This window comes from Lissotriton vulgaris, chromosome 6, assembly GCF_964263255.1.
Source record: "Lissotriton vulgaris chromosome 6, aLisVul1.2, whole genome shotgun sequence".
Taxonomy (NCBI): domain Eukaryota; kingdom Metazoa; phylum Chordata; class Amphibia; order Caudata; family Salamandridae; genus Lissotriton; species Lissotriton vulgaris.
The window spans coordinates 1,389,500,172-1,389,518,622 of NC_141694.1; the positions used below are offsets into that span (position 1 = coordinate 1,389,500,172).

The window sequence follows — 18,451 nt, forward strand, 5'->3', positions numbered from 1 at the left end:
TACTCCATGGCCAAAAAGGAGCCCCCTGCGGGATTGCGGGCTCTTTCCACTCGAGCCACGGCAACAACAACTGCCTTGGGCCGAGGAGTCCCCTTACAGGACATTTGCCAGGCAGCTACGTGGGCCTCGCTGCACACGTTCACAAGACATTACTGCCTAGACAGTCAAGTCCGGAGGGATGGCTTCTTTGGCCGTTCCGTCCTCCAGGACTTTCTGGTGTGACCGGGGTTGGTATTGCTGGGGTATCCATTCTAAGGTAAGGAATCTATCACTAATGTGTCTTTCAGATGCACAAGTTACTACTTGTGTAACGATATATCTGTAAGAGACATTAGTTAGTGACAGATTCCTTACCGACGCGCCCATCCTCCCCGTTCTGCGAACCGATATCTAGGGTTAAGGTAATCCCCTTTCAGGGCCCTAGTTTCATGGCACCAGTGTTGGTTCTATTATGGCTCTGCGTATCTGGCACGGAAAAGCTGTGTATCAGAACTGACGCCAGCGCGCATGGGCAGCGTCTAAGTACTCCGCCATTCCGGCGCTACCGACGCGCAGGGGTATTGCTACGCAAAAATTTCCGGATCCAGTCTGACGCCTGGGGATATTCTAAGGTAAGGAATCTATCACTAACTAATGTCTCTTAAAGATATATTGTTACACAGGTAGTAACTTGTGCATCAGGGCTAGCACAGAAAATATGGACATGGGCCATTCCACTAAAGATAGACCTACTAGCACTACAACTCCCACGGAAGGACAATGTGGAAGCAGACCGACTCAGCAGGCAGACGTCTGCATCCCACAAATGGGAGATCAACCAACAGGAATTACAGAAGGTATTCTGGAAGTGGGGTACACCTCAAATAGACCTATTTGCAACACACCAAAATGCAAAATGGCAACAATTCGCATCCAGACAACCAGACCATCGGTCACAGGGAACTACTCTACGGATAAGTTGGTCAAAGACATTTGCATACGCTTTTCCCCCCGATACCACTGATACACAGGGTACTCAGCAAATGCAGGATCAGCAACATGTCACTAATACTAATAGAACCTCAGTTGTCCAGGTAGTCATGATTCTCACAAATAGTAGAGATGGCGCAGGCACCAGCACACAGATTCCCAAAACGAAGGGACCTGTTAACAATGCAGAACGGAAGGGTGCTACACCCAGAGCCAGAGAGCCTGAGCCTGGCGGCATAGCTTCTGAAGGCCTCGATTTTGCACATCTCAAACAACCGCCGAGCACAATGGCAGTGCTCAGGGAGGCAAGAAGACCTACCACAAGTAAATGCTATCTAGCCAAGTGGTGCATTTGAGAGAAACTGCAAAGAAAAATCACAAGGGAGTCAACAGTACTAAAATACTTAACACATCTACTGCAATGTAAACTAAGCTAACATCCCTAAGGGTACACTTAGTGGCGATAGTGGCTTACACAAGAGGAGAAACAGTGAAAAGTTTCTTCACCTCTCAAATAGTAAAACGATTTCTAGAAGAAGCAAAAAGAATTGCACTTCCAAACATAATGCCAGCACCAGCATGGAACCTCAACGTAGTGCTGACTCAATTGATGAAGGCACCATTTGAGCCGATTCACAAGTCTACACTGCACATGGTCATGCTAAAGACGGTCTTTCTTAGTGGCTATCACATCACTACGAAGAGTAAGTGAGTTGCAGGAGCTAACACTTCAAGAGCCCTACCTGCAGATACACAGTGATAGGATGGTAATGAGAACAGATCCACACTTCTTGCCAAAGGTGGTGTCTCGGTTCCACATCAACCAAACAATCCAAATATTTGTTTTTTTCCAAAAACCAACCACAAGCACAGAAAGAGCGCTGCACACACTGGACGCCAGGAGGGCTGTGATGCTCTATATGGAATGGACAAAGGAGTGCAGAAAGGCAAAGCAACTCTGTTTCCTTCGCCAGCAGTTTTTTGGGCATGACCAGTTACCAAAAATACCATTGCACGATGGATTGCACAACCCATACAACTAGGTCACAAACAAGCAGGACAACTGTTACAAGGAGCAGCTCATGCTCACTCAACAAGGAAGAAAAGAGCAACAATTGCGTTTCTAGCCTACACACCAATTCAAGACATTTGCCAATATGCAACCTGGTCTTCAGTGCACACGTTCACTAAGCACTACTGTGTAAATATCTAAATGAACAACAAAGCACAAATGGGACCGAAGGTCTTACAACACATATTCAGTAACTAGTGCTCATCTTCCACCCAGCCACCACAGTAAGGACAAACTGCTACAAAGTCTATGCACAGCATAGTGAATCCTGAAAGATTCATGCTGCAAAACGTATAGTTTCTTAACTGTCGGTGTAGTTTTGCCCGTGAAAGACTTTCTGGATTCACTTGCGAACTCACCCTCCACCAGAAAGATAAGACAGGAGGAACGGGATTAAAAACGAGAAAGACTTAAGAAAATAAGATGAAAATCAAAAATAACACAAGACAAGAAAAAATAATCCGAAGATGGCGACCAAAGGTAGGAGCTTCTGGAGGAAGCACGTTGACGTCACGAAGGACACCAAATGGTGGTATGTCGACACCTACCTGGGCCACGAAAAAAAGACTACAATTTGGGATCCAACCACTAAATGGAGGAATAACGCACAGGATAGTGAATCCAGAAAGTCTTCAAGTGCAAAACTACACCGACAGGTAAGAAACTATACGCTATTTTCATTTCTACTAGATATGGTCCATATTTTTAATTGAAGCCAGCTCCTTAGCAGGACTTTGCAGTGTTCATAAACAACTCCCAATTGTTACTTACTCTCGTTTCTGCAAACATTGGCAGATCTGTTAACACCTTAAGCATTTCACACTGCCCAATTCTCAAAATTAGATTCTGGCAGATATAGTTGGCGTTCCTCTGCTATTCCCATTGGAGGCAGGAAGGATAATGGATAGAGAGCACCAGCTGTCTTTTTCTTTCCTTTTGCGAAAGTAGAAATGTTTTACTATATATCATTATCATTTTATCTCTCTAGAAGACTGGAGTCATTTATTGAATTGTGCCTTAGCAGTGGTAAGTTGTTTTTAGGCATCCTTTATCCTTTCGCTGTGTATGCGGTCTTGTTTGAAACGTTTAAGCTTAATTCCATGCTAAAAAATGCAGGATAGTTTGGCTGTGGCAACATGAATTATAGCTCATTGCAGTATTCTGATCTTAATCCGGTCAGGTGACTTAATGACTTGAGGGCAGTTACATTTTTGTATGTAGGTGGTGTTTAACACTGTTTTACTGTGCAGTTGGGTTATGTTTGGTTGGGCTTTGCCTATTTGAAGCATGACAAGGATAGTAACTTGGGTATTTGCAGATATGGCACAGCATTTAAACAAAAACACAAACGTTCTGCTTGCCAGTCCTTCGATTTCCAGGCCTTATTTAGAGGTGCCGGAACCACTTGTGCTTCACTATTGAAACCCTTTGCCTTGTGGCCCATCACCTAGGACCACTGGCTAAATTGTATCCAGGACCTCCCCAGTACATATCTTTAAATTATTTCCCATTTTCTGGGTGGGATTGTGTGGTAGTAAATGTTAAACAGAAGTTGGAATACACATTTATTACTGCCACATGTTCAGTGTATCCACCTCAGTTTATGACCCAAATTAGCACCAATGATGTGCACAGGCTCAAGCCGGCATTCCCTTAATGGTTATGTAATTACAAATTTATTTTTTAACCTTTTTTCCGTATAACAGGAATTATTCAATCAAGAAGATTTACAACCATTCTTCAAAGGATGACAATTTGTTTTTCTGATGTTTCCCAGTGAACCTACTATTACTTTGAACACTCAACTCCCAATTGCAATTGCTTGTAATATTTGCTGGCTTTAGGTTATCATACGACGAGGAAACTTTTTCTCCAACATTGGATTTTTTATAGATGTGCATGCTTGAATCTTGAATATTTCCTGTTGTAGAACTGTGCACCCCTAATGCTCATTGCTAACGCATCAGTATCGCGTACAATAAAAAATAAATCAAACAGATTTAGACTTTGTCAGATGAGGTGTTGCGAATTCCCCACAGAGCCTGAGTTGCTCAGATTTTATACCACATTCCAACTGACTACAAGGGGATCCCCACAGTTTTATTGGGTGTTTCAGATAGTGACTTGTTTGGGAATAGTTTTCTGCACAGTATAACCATGGTCGGTCTAAAGGTTCACTTTGCTTCATGAGAATCCCTTGGGATTCTTCCAAATGATGTAAACCCGTAAGTCCAGAGCTTTGTTTAAGCCTTGCAAATCCTGTGGGGCAAGGAAAATGTATCCTTCCTCTCATGACGACCCTCACAAGAAAAGCCTACTTCTCTTCCAGGGGATACTCCTCAATAGTCCTAAGCATTGAATAATCCTCGCCTGGGTGTGGGACCCCGGAGCATATGCAAAAATTCATATATATATATGTATATGTATATGTATGTTTAGCTAAAAAAGTACGGCGTACCCTCAAACATACATATATACATGCATACATATATAAACATGCAGCCTACCATGTAGGCTAATATGTCGATATTAATAGTTTTTCATTAAACTGAAAGCAATTCCATGAATCATTTCTTTGACAGAGAACATTCACTCCAATTATGTTCCAATTCAGCCCTTTATTTTCAGAGAAAAAGGCAAGCAATAGTAAGCAATTAGCCCTTAGGCTGCATAGATGAAAAAATGTCACTGTAACAAAAAAAATTGGCACCCTGCCTTGAAGAGTTTATGAACCCAGAAACCATGCCTTTAAGACCTCAAGGGGCTACCTGCTCCCAGCATGCACCACAGGTGACATTTGGGTCAGTTCTTCTTTCTGCTTCTTCTGTGAGACTCCTGGAGCATTGAGCTTGTCAATTTTTAATTAATCTAGTCAATGGTTTATTTCAACCTTAGCTATCTCTATTTGACATATGTTGACTGCTGGTAACTTCTTCAGTTGTTTCTGACATTTTTTAATAAATATTTTCTGTCCGAAATGCCAGCTTTGTTAAACAAATGTCCCTACTGTGGGAAGAAAAAGGCAAAATCAGACCCACATTCGGTCTGTATTGTATGCTTACCATCCTCACACAATCCACACAGATGTTATTATTGCCAACAATATTGTAATAGCTATGGTGCTCTTGCGCCTTGATTATGGAAACATAATCTACAACGGCGCGCCGGCCTACGCCATACACCGCTTGCAGCTAGTGCAGAATCAGGCTGCCCGCCTGATTCATGGACTGCCCAAATTCCATCGAGCCACCCCATTGCTGAAGGCGCTGCACTGGCTGCCTGTGAGAGAACGGTCCTTATTCAAACTAGGCTGCCTCACCTTCCAGGCCATGATGGGCACTGCTCCTGAGTTCATTTGCTCAGCTGTCAGTCCCTACTTACCGGGCAGAGAACTCCGCTCTACCCAAATGGCACTCCTGGCCATACCCCGCTTTAAGAAAAAGAAAGCTGGCGGGGCGAAATTTGCGGCCCTTGCACCGGTGTTCTGGAACTCCCTCCCCCTGGCGCTCCGAACTTCACCCTCTTATTTAGAGTTCCGGAAAAATTTGAAAACATTTCTTTTTTCTAGTGCTTTTGCCACCTAGTATGTCCTCTCCTGCTGCTGTTTGCTGGTCGTAATCTCCAAAGCGCCATGAAACCGCTTGGTATAAGAGCGCTCAATAAATGTTTTTAAATTCAAAATTCAAATTCAATTCTGCAGGAGAACTCTTCGGGACAGAGAGAAAATAAAGCTGCATGCCTTACTTCAGAGATGAAAAGGGCCTTCAAAATGTGACCTTTGAAGAACTTCTGCTTTTAAAGAGCCCTCCTCTCAGGCATTGTTCTGCCTCCCCAGCATCAAGAAGGAAGAAGATGCTGTATTGTTCACCTTCATCATCAAGATCGATGTCGGAAAAACAGGCAAGGCATGCTACAACGTTGAAGGACAGATCGCCGTCGAAGCAGCTAGAGCCTCCGTCGCCGAAACAGAAGTAGACGTCAAGGCATAATACTTCAGGTTCGAAGTATGTTGGTCTCCAGAAATCCAAGTCCATGTCGAGGAAACAACCACTGACGTTGAGACAGTATGGTCGGTGTTGAGAGGGTCTGCGTCAAAGACGCCGCCGCAGGCATACAGGAGGTCGATGTTGAAGACTATGGGTCGAGGAGGTCGACATCACACAGGCATGAGTCCATAAATATTTCACCATCGAAGCTGTCAACATCAAGAGTGGCACAATCTGTGTCGTTGGCGAGAGGTCACGTTCGACATCGAGAGAGGAAAATCCTGCGGCGACAACGGGGGAAGTGCTGCTAAGGCCGAGATAGACGTCGAGGTCCATACAGTCAATGTCAAGGGAAATGTCTTCTCCTGGCATCAATATTGTGCAAATCACGCCAGAGGTATATCTGGTTTTAGAGAAAACAGACAATTTCTGCATTCCAAATAGCACGTCGACATTTCCAGTTCAACGTTTTCCCATTTGGCTCAAATCAGCTTCCCGAAAGTTCTCAAAATGCATGGCAGTAGTAGCGGCTTTTCTTTGCAAACAAAAGATCTTTGTCTATCCGTACCTGGACGACTGGTTGCTGAAAAGCTCATCACCCATTCGGCTTCAGAATCATCTCTCATTCTGCATGCAAGGGCTGAGCAATCTGGGCCTATAAATAAACTACAAGAAGTTGCTCTTCAATCTGACCCAAAAGATCCACTGCCTGGGGGCTTCTCTGGATACCGTAAGAGCAAGCATGTGTCCTTCGGAGGAGAGGTTAGCCTCAGTTCACGAAAAAGTGCAGCAATCTCTTCCGTTCTCAACTTCCCAGAGGCAGGCAAGTGTCCTCACTTATGAGCTCGATGGCATCCTGCATCTTCATCGTCCCAAACACCAGACTACACATGCATCCTCTGTAGCAATCTCTGGAGGATCAGCGGTCGCAGACATCGGGCCGCTGGTAGCACCCTGTGTGTCTCCCACAGTCACCCAAGGATTCCATCAAATGGTGTATGAAACAAGCACACCTGCTGAAAGGAGTTCCTTTTCACCAGGACCTTCCCAGTCAGACAGCCATCGCGGAATGCTTCCTTGCAAGGCTCATATGGGTCCTCTTCAAGTTCAAGGTCTCTGGTCCGAGAAAGAACAAGGGTACCACATCAACCTCTTAGAACTGAGAGCAGTACATCTCTCACTCAAATCACTGTTCCCCTCCTTCCGCTTATGTTCCCTGTTGATTCAGATGAACAACACCACAACAATGTATTATCTGAACAAACGGTGGGAACCTGGTCGAGACCGTTCTGGAGGCTCAGGCCATCTGGAAATGGCTTCTCGCAAGAAATCTAACCATTTTGGCAATTCATCTCCCAGGAACTCTCAACGTCCAGGCAGACTCCCTAAGTCAAGACTCAGTCGAAGCTTACGACCTGGGTGCTAAACACCAAGGTCACACAATTCATCTTCCACCAATGGGGAGTTCCAGACCTAGACCTGTTTGCAGACACAGCAAATTCAAAATGCCCCGCCTTCGCATCACAGTTTCACCAACCAGGGTCGAGAGGGAATGCGCTTTTGATAAAGTGGTCTCAGACATTATTTACGCTTTTCCACTGGTCGCCCCCCTGCTGATCAACAAGTTCTATAAGGCCAAGACCAGGATGATACTAATCGTACCAGAGTGGCTTCGCCAGCAGTGGTACCCAGACCTTCTGCAATTATCAGAAGTCCCACACAGGAGGTTACCATGCTGGCTAGACCTACTATCCAAGAACGGGGGAAGGTGTTCCACCCCGATCTCTCATCTCTACGATTGACGGCATGGCTCCTGAGGTCCTCCAGTACGAGCACTTAGATCTTTCATCTGACTGAATCAACCTAATTAAAGAAGCCATAAGGCCTTCCACCAGACAATCCTATGCTTTCAAATGGAAGCAGTTATACTTATGGTGCATTAATAATGGTCAGGATCCCGTTCGGGGTCAAGAGAAGGTGATCCTACCATATTTGCTGTACTTGGCTAAATCATGCCTTCAAATTCCTTTTATTAAAGTCCATTACAGCACACAGAAAATCTCCTATGCAAGTTTCCTTTTTTTCAACTTCCTGTGGTTAAGGATTTCTTGGAGGGGTGGAAACGGGTCTACACACTGATCAGAGCTCCAGCTCCTCTATGGGAGCTTAACATAGTTCTTGCTAGATTAATGGGGTCCCCATTTGAACCTATTCACAAAGCCTCTCTGCTGCACTTGTCATGGAAGGCAGCTTTCTTAGTGGCCATCACCTCTGCTCGCAGTGTGAGTGAGATTCAAGCTTTGTGCTGCAAAGAGCCTTATATTATTTTTCATGCAAACAGGGTGATCCTTAGAACTCATCCATGTTTTCTACCTAAAGTGATATCGGATTTTCACACTAACCAGTCCATCACTCTGTCTACAGAAAAGATCCTTGCCATTCCCATGACCTTAAGAGGGTTCTGAAATTCTACCTCGACAAGACCAAGGCGTTGAGGAAATCAGACTGCCTGTTTGTAAGCTATGGCTTCATAAATACTGGGTGTGCAGATTCCAAGCAGTCCATCTCTATATGGGCAGTCTCATGTATTGCGTTGTCCTAGCAGTTAGCCAAAAAGCTCCTTCCTGGCAACCTAAAGGCTCCTTCTCCTTTCCAGGGGAAAGGCTTCAACCACGGCCCTCCTTAGGATTGTACCTATTGCATAGATTTGTAAAGCTGTCATGTGGCGATCAGTGCACAGATTTACTCACCATTACTGTTTAGACTTTGACACACAGCCGGATGCTCCATTTGGGCAAGCCTCATTAAGGAATCTGTTTGGATAATTTATCTTTAGAGTGCTTTCTTTGATGGATCTATACTGTTATTCATCTGTGTGAACGTGGGTATGAGCTTGCTATACTATTCGGTTCTTATGACTATTGAGGAGTACCCCCTGGAAGAGATGGGTAAGTTACTTACCTGTAATCTAGTTCTCTTCCAGGGGTATACTCAGTCATAAGCAACCCTCCCGCCTCCCCGGTAGAATATTGACAGTATAGTAGCTTTTTACACCTCATTTCTTGATTCCTACATGTTAGTACACCGTAAAAAAGACCTGACCTAACGGTCACCTGTGGTGCATGATGGGAACATGGGGCTCCTGGAGGTTATAAAGACACCGTTTCCAGGTTTATGGAATTCTTAAAGCCAGAGTGGCAATTTTGTGTTACGTTTTTTCATCTATGCAGCCTAAGGGCTAATTATCTATTACTTGCCTTTTTCTCTGAAAATAAAGGGCTGAGTTGGAACATTATTGGAGCGCATGTTCTCTGTTACAGAAATGATATATGGAATTGCTTTCGGTTTAATGAAAAACTCAACTAATATCAACATTAGCCTATTTGCATTATGGTAAGCTGCATGTTTATATATGTATACACGTATGTTTGAGGCTACTCTTTTTAGCTAAACATACACATATATATGTATTTTAGTATATGATCCGGGGTCCTGCACGTGGGCGGGATTATTCAGTGCTTATAACAGTCATGTGTATACCCTTGGAAGAGAACTAGGATTACAGGTAAGTAATTTATACTTTGCCTGCCACAATCCGGATATGTGATCTAACAGACATTGAGTCTATAAGCTCAGAATGGCAGATGCAAGTACTTTACACATCATAAATGCACTTTATCCACTTGCCAAATCTATTAAGTGTGCTGCTGATGAAGGCCAAGAAGAAGCTAAAGCTGTTTTTTTCCTCAAAGACTTCTTTTACCCTAGGTTTTAAAACCCTAAGTCTAGTCTCTAGGGTGCAGACCTCTGGTGCATTTAATAATCTCAAATTCAGTGTCTAGAAATTATTCCTCACCAGAAACATGACTGTGTATGCTTATGTTCCAGCTGATGCAACTGTTGATCAAGTATTGCTAGCCATTTTCTTCTGGTGATGCTGCAACTCTTTGCCCAACCCTCCTACCCCACAAGTTTTCTATTGCTTTGAATTATGTCAGATGTACCTTGAATCTATACCTAGTTAGAAGGGATAACTGCAGGTTAGGTAGGTGTGGGTAATGCGCTCATCTGACTTCAGAATAGAGCGCCTTTGTGGATCTCGTTTAAAGACATATGTCATGTGTTTTGCTAGAGTTTCACAAGTTTAAGTTGGACAGATTCAAACAAGATGTAAATGTATAGAAACGTACTGATGCTGAAGAACAACTTATAAAGTTAAGTAACTCATTTAACTGATGACCACAGTCAGACGCAGTAAAAGTGTGCTTTAATATTTTGATTTGGCATTATGATTGTTTGACCTTGGTAGAATCTGCTTTGCCTCTAAATGTGTACAGACAACCAAGACAAACATTTATTGAAAGTTAGGGATTTCACTTTTTTGTTTGTTTTATTTACAGGAAGACATAAAATCACTTACAGTAAATATTGTTGACAACTTTTATAAATCGCTTGAAACAATTGAATATGTTCAGACATTTAAAGGACTGAAGGCAAAATATGAACAAGAAAAAGACAGGCAGAATCAAAAACTAAACAGGTATTAAAGGTTGTGCTTCTAAAAGTGATCTGTAACATTTATTGTCTCCATTCTAAGGTAGTGCTGTACTAAGTGCATTGAATTGTGAATTGAATATTGATGCTTTATCCACATTTTATTTAATCTTAACATAGGTTGTTCAAAACAGAACTTAGCTAATGCATATTTTCAAATGTCCATAGCCCTGTTCAGAAGCCCATGTCCGATAATGTTGAATGTCCGCACTGTCTGTATGAAAACTAGGTCTTGTGTTCTCCCAATATGATAATTTTTCCATCTTTATTTTCCTCCCCCCCCCCCCGGCCCCCCCTGTGTTTTTCCCTCTTGTTCTTCATAAACGTCTGATGAGGAAAAATAAGTGCTGGTCTCCAAAAAATGAGCGCCTGTGGGCACCACAGTCTCAAATGTAGCACTGGACTTATCACCTGTGTCTGTCTTCTGTAAAACTAGATTTTGCCAACTGAAATGCTACAGAAATCAAGTGGTTAAATAGTTTTGTGCTACCATCTTTGTTGATATATTAAAACACCTGGCTTATGGGACCTGTGGTCTGTGCCAGGACATTGCTCCTTTGCTGGAACAGATAGTTGGTATTGCCATTTGAATTGTTCTGCAGCATTCTCCGCCAGCACCACTGTTGATGGGTTCTGGTGACATCCATCTTCCTCTGCAGCGATCGGATGCTCTTAGGAGCCCACCTCATGGCACCATTAGTGCTGCTTGATAACTACTGCAGGCAAGCAGTGTGACTGATTGAGGGGATGGGTTTGGGTTTTAAGTTGGGATCCGTGGGAAGGATGCCTGTGAAACCAAGAACAGTCGATTATTTATTGTTCTATTGCATCTCACATTCTCTGATTGTGTTGTCAACCCTGCCTCCTTTCTCTTTCTTTGGCTTTACTAACTTAGGTATTGGGATTTGGGATAACATTTGCTCTTGTTGTACTTTTGTCCTACTGGAGAGATGTTTGCACTAGGTGAGTTTATTTAAGGTTTCTGGTTTACTCTGGTTAACCTTTGACTAAAGTAAATGCATTGATCATATTAAAACAGCTTGAACATCATTAATAACAATTGCAATGAGTCTTCAGCCACTGCAAATTACAATCAACATGTCCTTCCACAGTTCAGAACTGAAGGATATGAATAGTTCTTTCAGATTTTGAAAGATTATTCTGTTAGAGTAGAGTTAGCCTTAAAGTCACAAAGCGTTCTAAACCGTTTATTCACAGAAAACAATGTACCTGCTCTACATTCCCTAAAAGCAACTGGTTAGGTGTTTCTCCTTTGAACTAGTGAGGGATTTAAAAGTGTTTTTTTCTTTTTGTTAAACTTCACGAAGTACTTTCCCTTGCAAACTTTAAACTACTCCTAGTTAAAGGTGTAGAGCTGCGGAACTGCTCTCCGACAAATTCACACACACGGCCTAATCAGGTAGTCCGCCAGCATACACTCTTCAAGTTATGAAGCTACATCATTCCAGTCACAGAGACCATATGCCTAGTTCAAGCAGTGAAACTGCAAAGTACCTGTTATGGCAAACAGCTAGCCACTTATAAATGTGTTTAATGAAAGCCAACATGTCAGATTACCTCAGTAGAAATGTAACTGTATTGCTGTTTAGATGAAGAAAGATAATGTCATTGAAAATTAAGTATTTAAGCCCTGAAACAAATATTGAAGAAACAAGCATTGGGAAAGTCTGTAGGTGTGGCTTTGGCTTGCCAGCTTTTTGGCTTTCGTTCCGTGTTTTGTTATTGCAAGATTTTGCCCAAAAAGCTGCCTGATCCACGTCAATCTAAAAAATGAAAAAATTGGCTACAAGCCAAAATATATTTCATCTTAAAAAGCACATTTTTATATGGTTGTCCCTAGAAATGAAGGGAACTTCTTCGTGTGTATCAATCCAGGTCTCTCGTGTGAATTAGTCTGGATTCCCTTTGTGGGGTGTGCTCCAGATCCTTATCCGACAGGTTGAATAGGGAGAGTTCAGCTGCTGGAACTGCCTCTCTGGGCTTTAAATCCGTGGTTTATAGTAATGTGATGCAACAATAAGGTGATTGATGGAATGCCTGAATTAAAGTTAGCCAAATTGCTCTGGCTGTATTCCAGTTGTTTTTGCAGACCTGAAAGAAACCAGTTAGTATTAGATTCCTTACCTTAGAATATCCCCAGGCGTCAGACTGGATCCGGAAACTTTTGCGTAGCGGTACCCTTGCGCTTTGGTAGGTGTTGTCTGCGGCTCTCCGTCAGTCGTCTGCGTCGTTGGTGCCGGAGTGACGTCGCCGGAGTACTTAGACGCCGCCCTCGCGCGCTGACGTCGGTTCTTTTTACCGCGCCAGCAAGCGCAGATCCGGAAAAAGTTGTACCCTTAGTCAATTTTTGACTAACTTTTTCAATCCTTTTTGATCATTTTTCGAAGTCTATCGACTCCGGTGCTGGTAGGGATGCCCGGGTTCAAACCCTGCGTCGACTGCAACCGACTGATGTCGGTTACCGACCCCCATCGCCGGTGTCTTCCCTGTCTGGGCCCCGACCACGATGACCAGTCCTGCTCCGACTGCCGGGCCCTGACGTCCAAAGCTAGACGGGAGCAGTCCCGCAGGCGACTCGAGCTCCGGCAGTCGGCCCGCGCCGCTCGAGGTCCCGGTTCGAGAGGAGGTCGGTGCCGTCGGGTGCATCGGCCCCCAGGCGCCGTCGGGTGCATCGGCCCCCAGGCGCCGTCGGGTGCATCGGCCCCCAGGCGCCGTCGGGTGCATCGGCCCCCAGGCGCCGTCGGGTGCATCGGCCCCCAGGCGCCGTCGGGTGCATCGGCCCCCAGGCGCCGTCGGGTGCATCGGCCCCCAGGCGCCGTCGGGTGCATCGGCCCCCCAGGCGCCGTCGGTCCTGACACCACAGGGACCCTCCGGATCCGGGTTGTCGCCGGTCGACCTCAGGACCTTGCCGGCGCCGTCCCCCAGGGTGTCACCTCCGGCGCCGTCCCCCAGGGTGTCACCTCCGGCGCCGTCCAAGGACAACGTCGTCCCTGGTCCTACCCTCGATTCGGGTCCGGTGTCGGAGCGGCGCCGTATTCGATGCCGCTTGGAGATTTCTATTTCTATGACCTGGCCCCATCCTTTGACCCTGAGTATCGGGAGATGGGTGGCGAGGAGGATTGTGAGGAGTCCGAGGACTCTCTGGCACGTGAGTGCCAAACTTCTCAGGACTTGACAGGTGAGCTTGGGGGTTCCAGTAGTCTGGACACTTCGCCCGACACTGGTTTTGTCTCCCCTCCTACCGTAGCTACGGAGGAGGGGGCTGCCTATAGTATGGTGCTGACGTGGGCTGCAAAGGCCTTGGGCCTTGAGCTAACCGTCGTGGCTGTGAGGACTAACCTCCTCACTGAGGAACTTAAACCGCAGGCAAGCTCGGCTAAACTTCTGCTGCCGTTTAATGAGGCCTTGTCAGACGTTCTTCTGGGCACTTGGTCCAAGCCTGCTACAGGTCCGCCTGTAGATAGAAACGTGGCCAGGCTGCCCTTGCTTCCTGTCCACCCACCCCACCCCCGAGAGCCTGGTCATCCAGGCCTCTAAGTCCCAGACCGCATTCCTGACGGCTCCAAGAGGTATGAGCAATACGGGAAAAAGGTATTCTCCTCCCTGAGTTTGGGGTTGCGGTCAGTCAACACTGCGTGCCTCTTGGGCCGTAACACCCACTCTCTGTGGGACACGGTCGCGGACGTGCTGCCACAATGTCAGGAGGGGGTCCGGACTAAACTCGCCCAAGCCCTTGCGGAGGATCGAGATGTAGCACGGTATTCCATCCGGTGTGGGCTGGATACCACGGACTCACTGAGCAGAGCGATGGCAACGACGGTGGGGATTCGTCGCCACGCCTGGTTGAGGTCCGCCAACTTTTCGGCTGATGTCCAAAACACCCTTATGGACATGCCGTTTGATGGCGGTCGCCTCTTTGGCGACAAGGCAGACCATGCGCTTGAGCGCATTAAGGACTCCAGGGCTACGGCCAAGTCCTTGGGCCTCTAGTCCCTGCGCCAGCAAATGGCTGCATTTCGCTCCTTTCGTGGCCAAGGAAGGGGCGCCCCCACACGTCCTGCCAGCCACGGGCCGCAGACTACCATCCAGCGCGGTGGTGGACGTAGAAACCGCCGTGGCGGCGGCGAGGCCAGTCCACACCTGCCCCTGCAGCATCCGCCTCAAAACCCTCCTAGTCCTAGCTTTCAGGCCCATGTGACGCCAGTGGGGGGCAGGGTTCGCCATCACCACCTCCACTGGCGAACTGTCACATCGGACAAGTGGGTGCTGCAAATAGTCTGAAGAGTTTACTCCCTGCCCTTCGAGGCGACCCCTCCAGCCATGCCACCGCAGTACCACCTCGTGTCGGGGGATCACTTGAACCTTCTACAAGAGGAAGTTACGGTCCTCTTGGCCAAGGGGGCCATCGAGCGGGTTCCTGGGCCAGTAGTAGGGTGTGGTTGTTACTCCCACTACTTTCTGGCACCCAAGAAGGGCAAAGAGGGCCTACGCCCTATCTTGGACCTGCTAAACGTCAACGGCTTCCTCCGGAAGGAGAAGTTCAAGATGCAGGCACTGGCTCCGGTCTTAGCTGCCCTGGACCCAGGAGACTGGATGGTAGCGTTGGACTTGCAGGACGCTTATTTTTATATCCCCATCCTGCCGGCGTTACCTGCGGTTCACGGTAGGCCACGAGCACTTTGTTCACTGTGCTCCCCTTCAGCCTTACCAGTGCCCCACGGGTGTTCAAGAAAGTGATGGCCGTGGTCGCAGCTCATCTGCGCAGGTTAGGGGTTTCAGTCTTCCCCTACCTCGACGATTGGTTGTTGAAGGCGGGCTCGCCCCAGACGTCCACCTCCAGACTACGGCCGACCTCCTGCACCTGCTGGGGTTCTCCATCAATGTGCGGAAGTCACACCTATGTCCCTCTCAGAAGCTCCTCTTCATCAGAGCGGTTCTAGACTCAACGCAGTTTCGGGTTTATCCTCCCGAACAGCGTGTTCAGGATATTCAGGCTCTGATTCCGATCTTTCAGCCGTTATCCCGGGTCTCGGTCAGGTTGACACTGCGGCTTCTGGGGCTGATGGCCTCCTGCATCCTTTTGGTGCATCACGCCAGGTGGCGGATGCGGGCTCTGCAGTGGGACCTGAAGTTTCAGTGGACCCAGCATCAGGGCCACTTGTCTGACCATGTCTTGATCTCGGAGAGCACTGCAAGACAGTTGCAGTGGTGGCTCACGGACCGCGATTGGGTCAGCGGCAGGTCCCTCTCCCTACCACAACCGGAGCACGTAGTTGTGACGGACGCGTCCCTCCAGGGCTGGGGGTGGGCCACATGGGAGAGGCGGAGATCAGAGGCCTCTGGTCTCCGGTGGAGTCCTGGCTCCACATCAATCTTCTGGAACTGCAGGCGATTCGACTTGCACTGAAGGCATGCCTCCCCTCTGTCCGGGGGAGTGTAGTGCAGGTGTTCACGACACCACCGCCATGTGGTACTGAAACAAACAAGGCGGGGTGGAGTCGTGGACCCTATGCCAGGAGGCTCTGCGCCTCTGGCAGTGGCTGGAACATCAGGGCGTTACCCTGGTGGTTCAACACCTGGCAGGTTCCCTGAACGCTAGGGCGGACAAACTCAGCTGTCGCTGCATGATGGATCACGAATAGCGTCTGAACTCGGACATGGCGCAAGGCCTCTTTCAGCAGTCAGGGAGAGCCTTGGTTAGATCTATTCGCCACACAAGAGAACGCGCAATGTCATCAGTTCTGCACGTTGGAATTTCCAAGGCGGCACTCGTTTGGAGACGCTTTTCGTTGCGAGTGGAGCGGTCTATTGTACGCCTTTCCGCCTATACCACTTCTGCCCAGAGTGCTGAAGAAAATCAGACGCGACCGGGCCCAAGTTATCCTTGTGGTTCCGGACTGGGCACGAAGAAACTGGTATCGCGAGCTACTCAGCATGTCTGTCGATCCCCCGATTCGTCTACCTCTTCAGGAGGACCTTCTGTCGCAGCAGCAGGGGACGGTCCTCCACCCGAACCTGTCCAGTCTCCACCTACATGCGTGGAGATTGAGTGGCGACAGTTAAGGCCATTTAACTTGCCTCCTGAAGTTTGTAATTTGATTGTGGCAGCCAGGCATCCCTCCACAAAGTCTGTATACGCCTGCAGGTGGAACAGATTTGTGGCATGGTGCACAGCAAAGGCTGTGGATCCAATCTCTGCCCCCCTTTCTGAGGTTCTCCTCTTCCTTCTTTCTCTTTCCCTGCAGGGCTCTGCTCTGGGCATTAACAAGGGCTACCTTTCTGCCCTTTCCGCCTTCTTAAGGCTACCTGATCAGCCTTCTTTGTTCAAGTCCTAGATTGTAAATAGGTTTTTGAAGTGCATCACTTATATGTTTCCCCCTGTTCTCTTCGTGATGCCCCAGTGGGACTTGAACCTGGTTCTGACCTACCTGATGTGCGCTCCATTTGAGCCGCTTCATAACTGTCCTCTCAGTCTTCTTGCGCTTAACACTGCTTTCCTGGTTGGCATCACCTCTGCCAGGAGAGTGAGTGAGTGAGCTCCAGGCTCTTTCCTCCAAGCCTCCTTTCCTTTCTGTCCATCCGGACAAGGTTGTGTGGCGGACAAGACCCTCTTTCCTTCCCAAGGTATTCACAGCCTTCCACATCGGGCAGTCCATCACCTTGCCCACCTTCTTTCCGCCTCCGCATCCCTCTAAAGAGGAAGAGCGGCTCCACCGTCTGGACCCAAAACGTGCGCTCTCATACTATCTGGATCGCACACGCCCGTTCTGGGTGGATGACCAACTCTTTGTTGGTTACGTGGGCGCTAAGAAGGGATGGGTGGGGCACAAACGGGCCATCTCTCGGTGGGTCATGTTGTGCATCAAGGCATGATACTCTTTGGCTAAGGAGCCGCCTCCTGTTGGGCTGAGGGCCCATTCCACTCGGGCCATGGCGGTTACTACTGCCCTGGGCCGGGGGGGTCCCCTTGCTGGACATCTGTCCGGTAGGTACATGGGCCTCGCTGCACACGTTCGCAAGGCACTTCTGCCTGGACAGCCAAGTTCGGAGGGATGGCTTCTTTGGCCTTTCTGTCCTCCAGGACTTTGTTGTGATTATTGGTTCGCAGACCCACCACCGGGATTGGTATTGCTGGGGTATGTATTCTAAGGTAAGGAATCTAATACTGTCAAGTCAAAAAGGCTTTATTTCAATAAAAATTATCATAAAAGCTTCATAATAAAAATATACACAAGTTCATTTGAAAATGAAAAAAGTACAACAAGTTAATTACATTAGAATTTAAAAACCTTGCTTTTTCATTAAAAAAAAGCATTTCATAAAAGTTTAGGTTAAAAAGAAGATTAAACATTTTCTTTAAGCCTATTGCTCCTAATGCGCCAGGCCCACGATAGAAATTTTGAAAGAGTGCAAACATAGAGTGAGCGTGAGTCTGACATTAAAATACGGAGTGCCTCAACATGGTACCTAGTCCCCAACATACAACACAAATTCTTGAGCCATTTTCTTCTTGGTTTGGCATACTCCTGACACTCAAACATAGTGTGCCACTGACTCCTGTTTGTGTGGACACGAAGGGCAGAGATCTGTGGTCTGAGTTGACTGTTTCCACCGAGATGCAAAGGAATGCAGAGGTAATGTTTGTGAGAAGGTGGCCTGATATGCAGTGCTCACTATTCTAGTGAACACTATGTATCAGTCCAGCAACCCTTATTGATGATTGGTTGTAAGTCAACCTTATAGACCAGCTATCCTAGTAGCGTGGATACGAGCAGTCTAAGGCTAAAGACTCGAGAGGGCGTGTTAAGCCAGCTGTTATACCACATATACCCCTTGAACACCAAGTGAA

At 47.1% G+C, this 18,451-nt stretch overlaps 1 protein-coding gene across 4 annotated transcripts in view; it reads left to right on the forward strand.

Moving 5' to 3' along the window:
• The window catches only part of PPP4R3B (protein phosphatase 4 regulatory subunit 3B), a 381,773-nt gene that overhangs the window by 288,693 nt on the left and 74,629 nt on the right, over nucleotides 1–18,451 (forward strand). For all 4 annotated transcript variants that reach the window (XM_086927499.1, XM_086927500.1, XM_086927502.1 and 1 more), the window contains exon 13: nucleotides 10,428–10,567. In XM_086927499.1, the coding sequence (XP_086783625.1) occupies nucleotides 10,428–10,567 (140 nt within the window). The remainder of the gene's footprint in view (nucleotides 1–10,427; nucleotides 10,568–18,451) is intronic.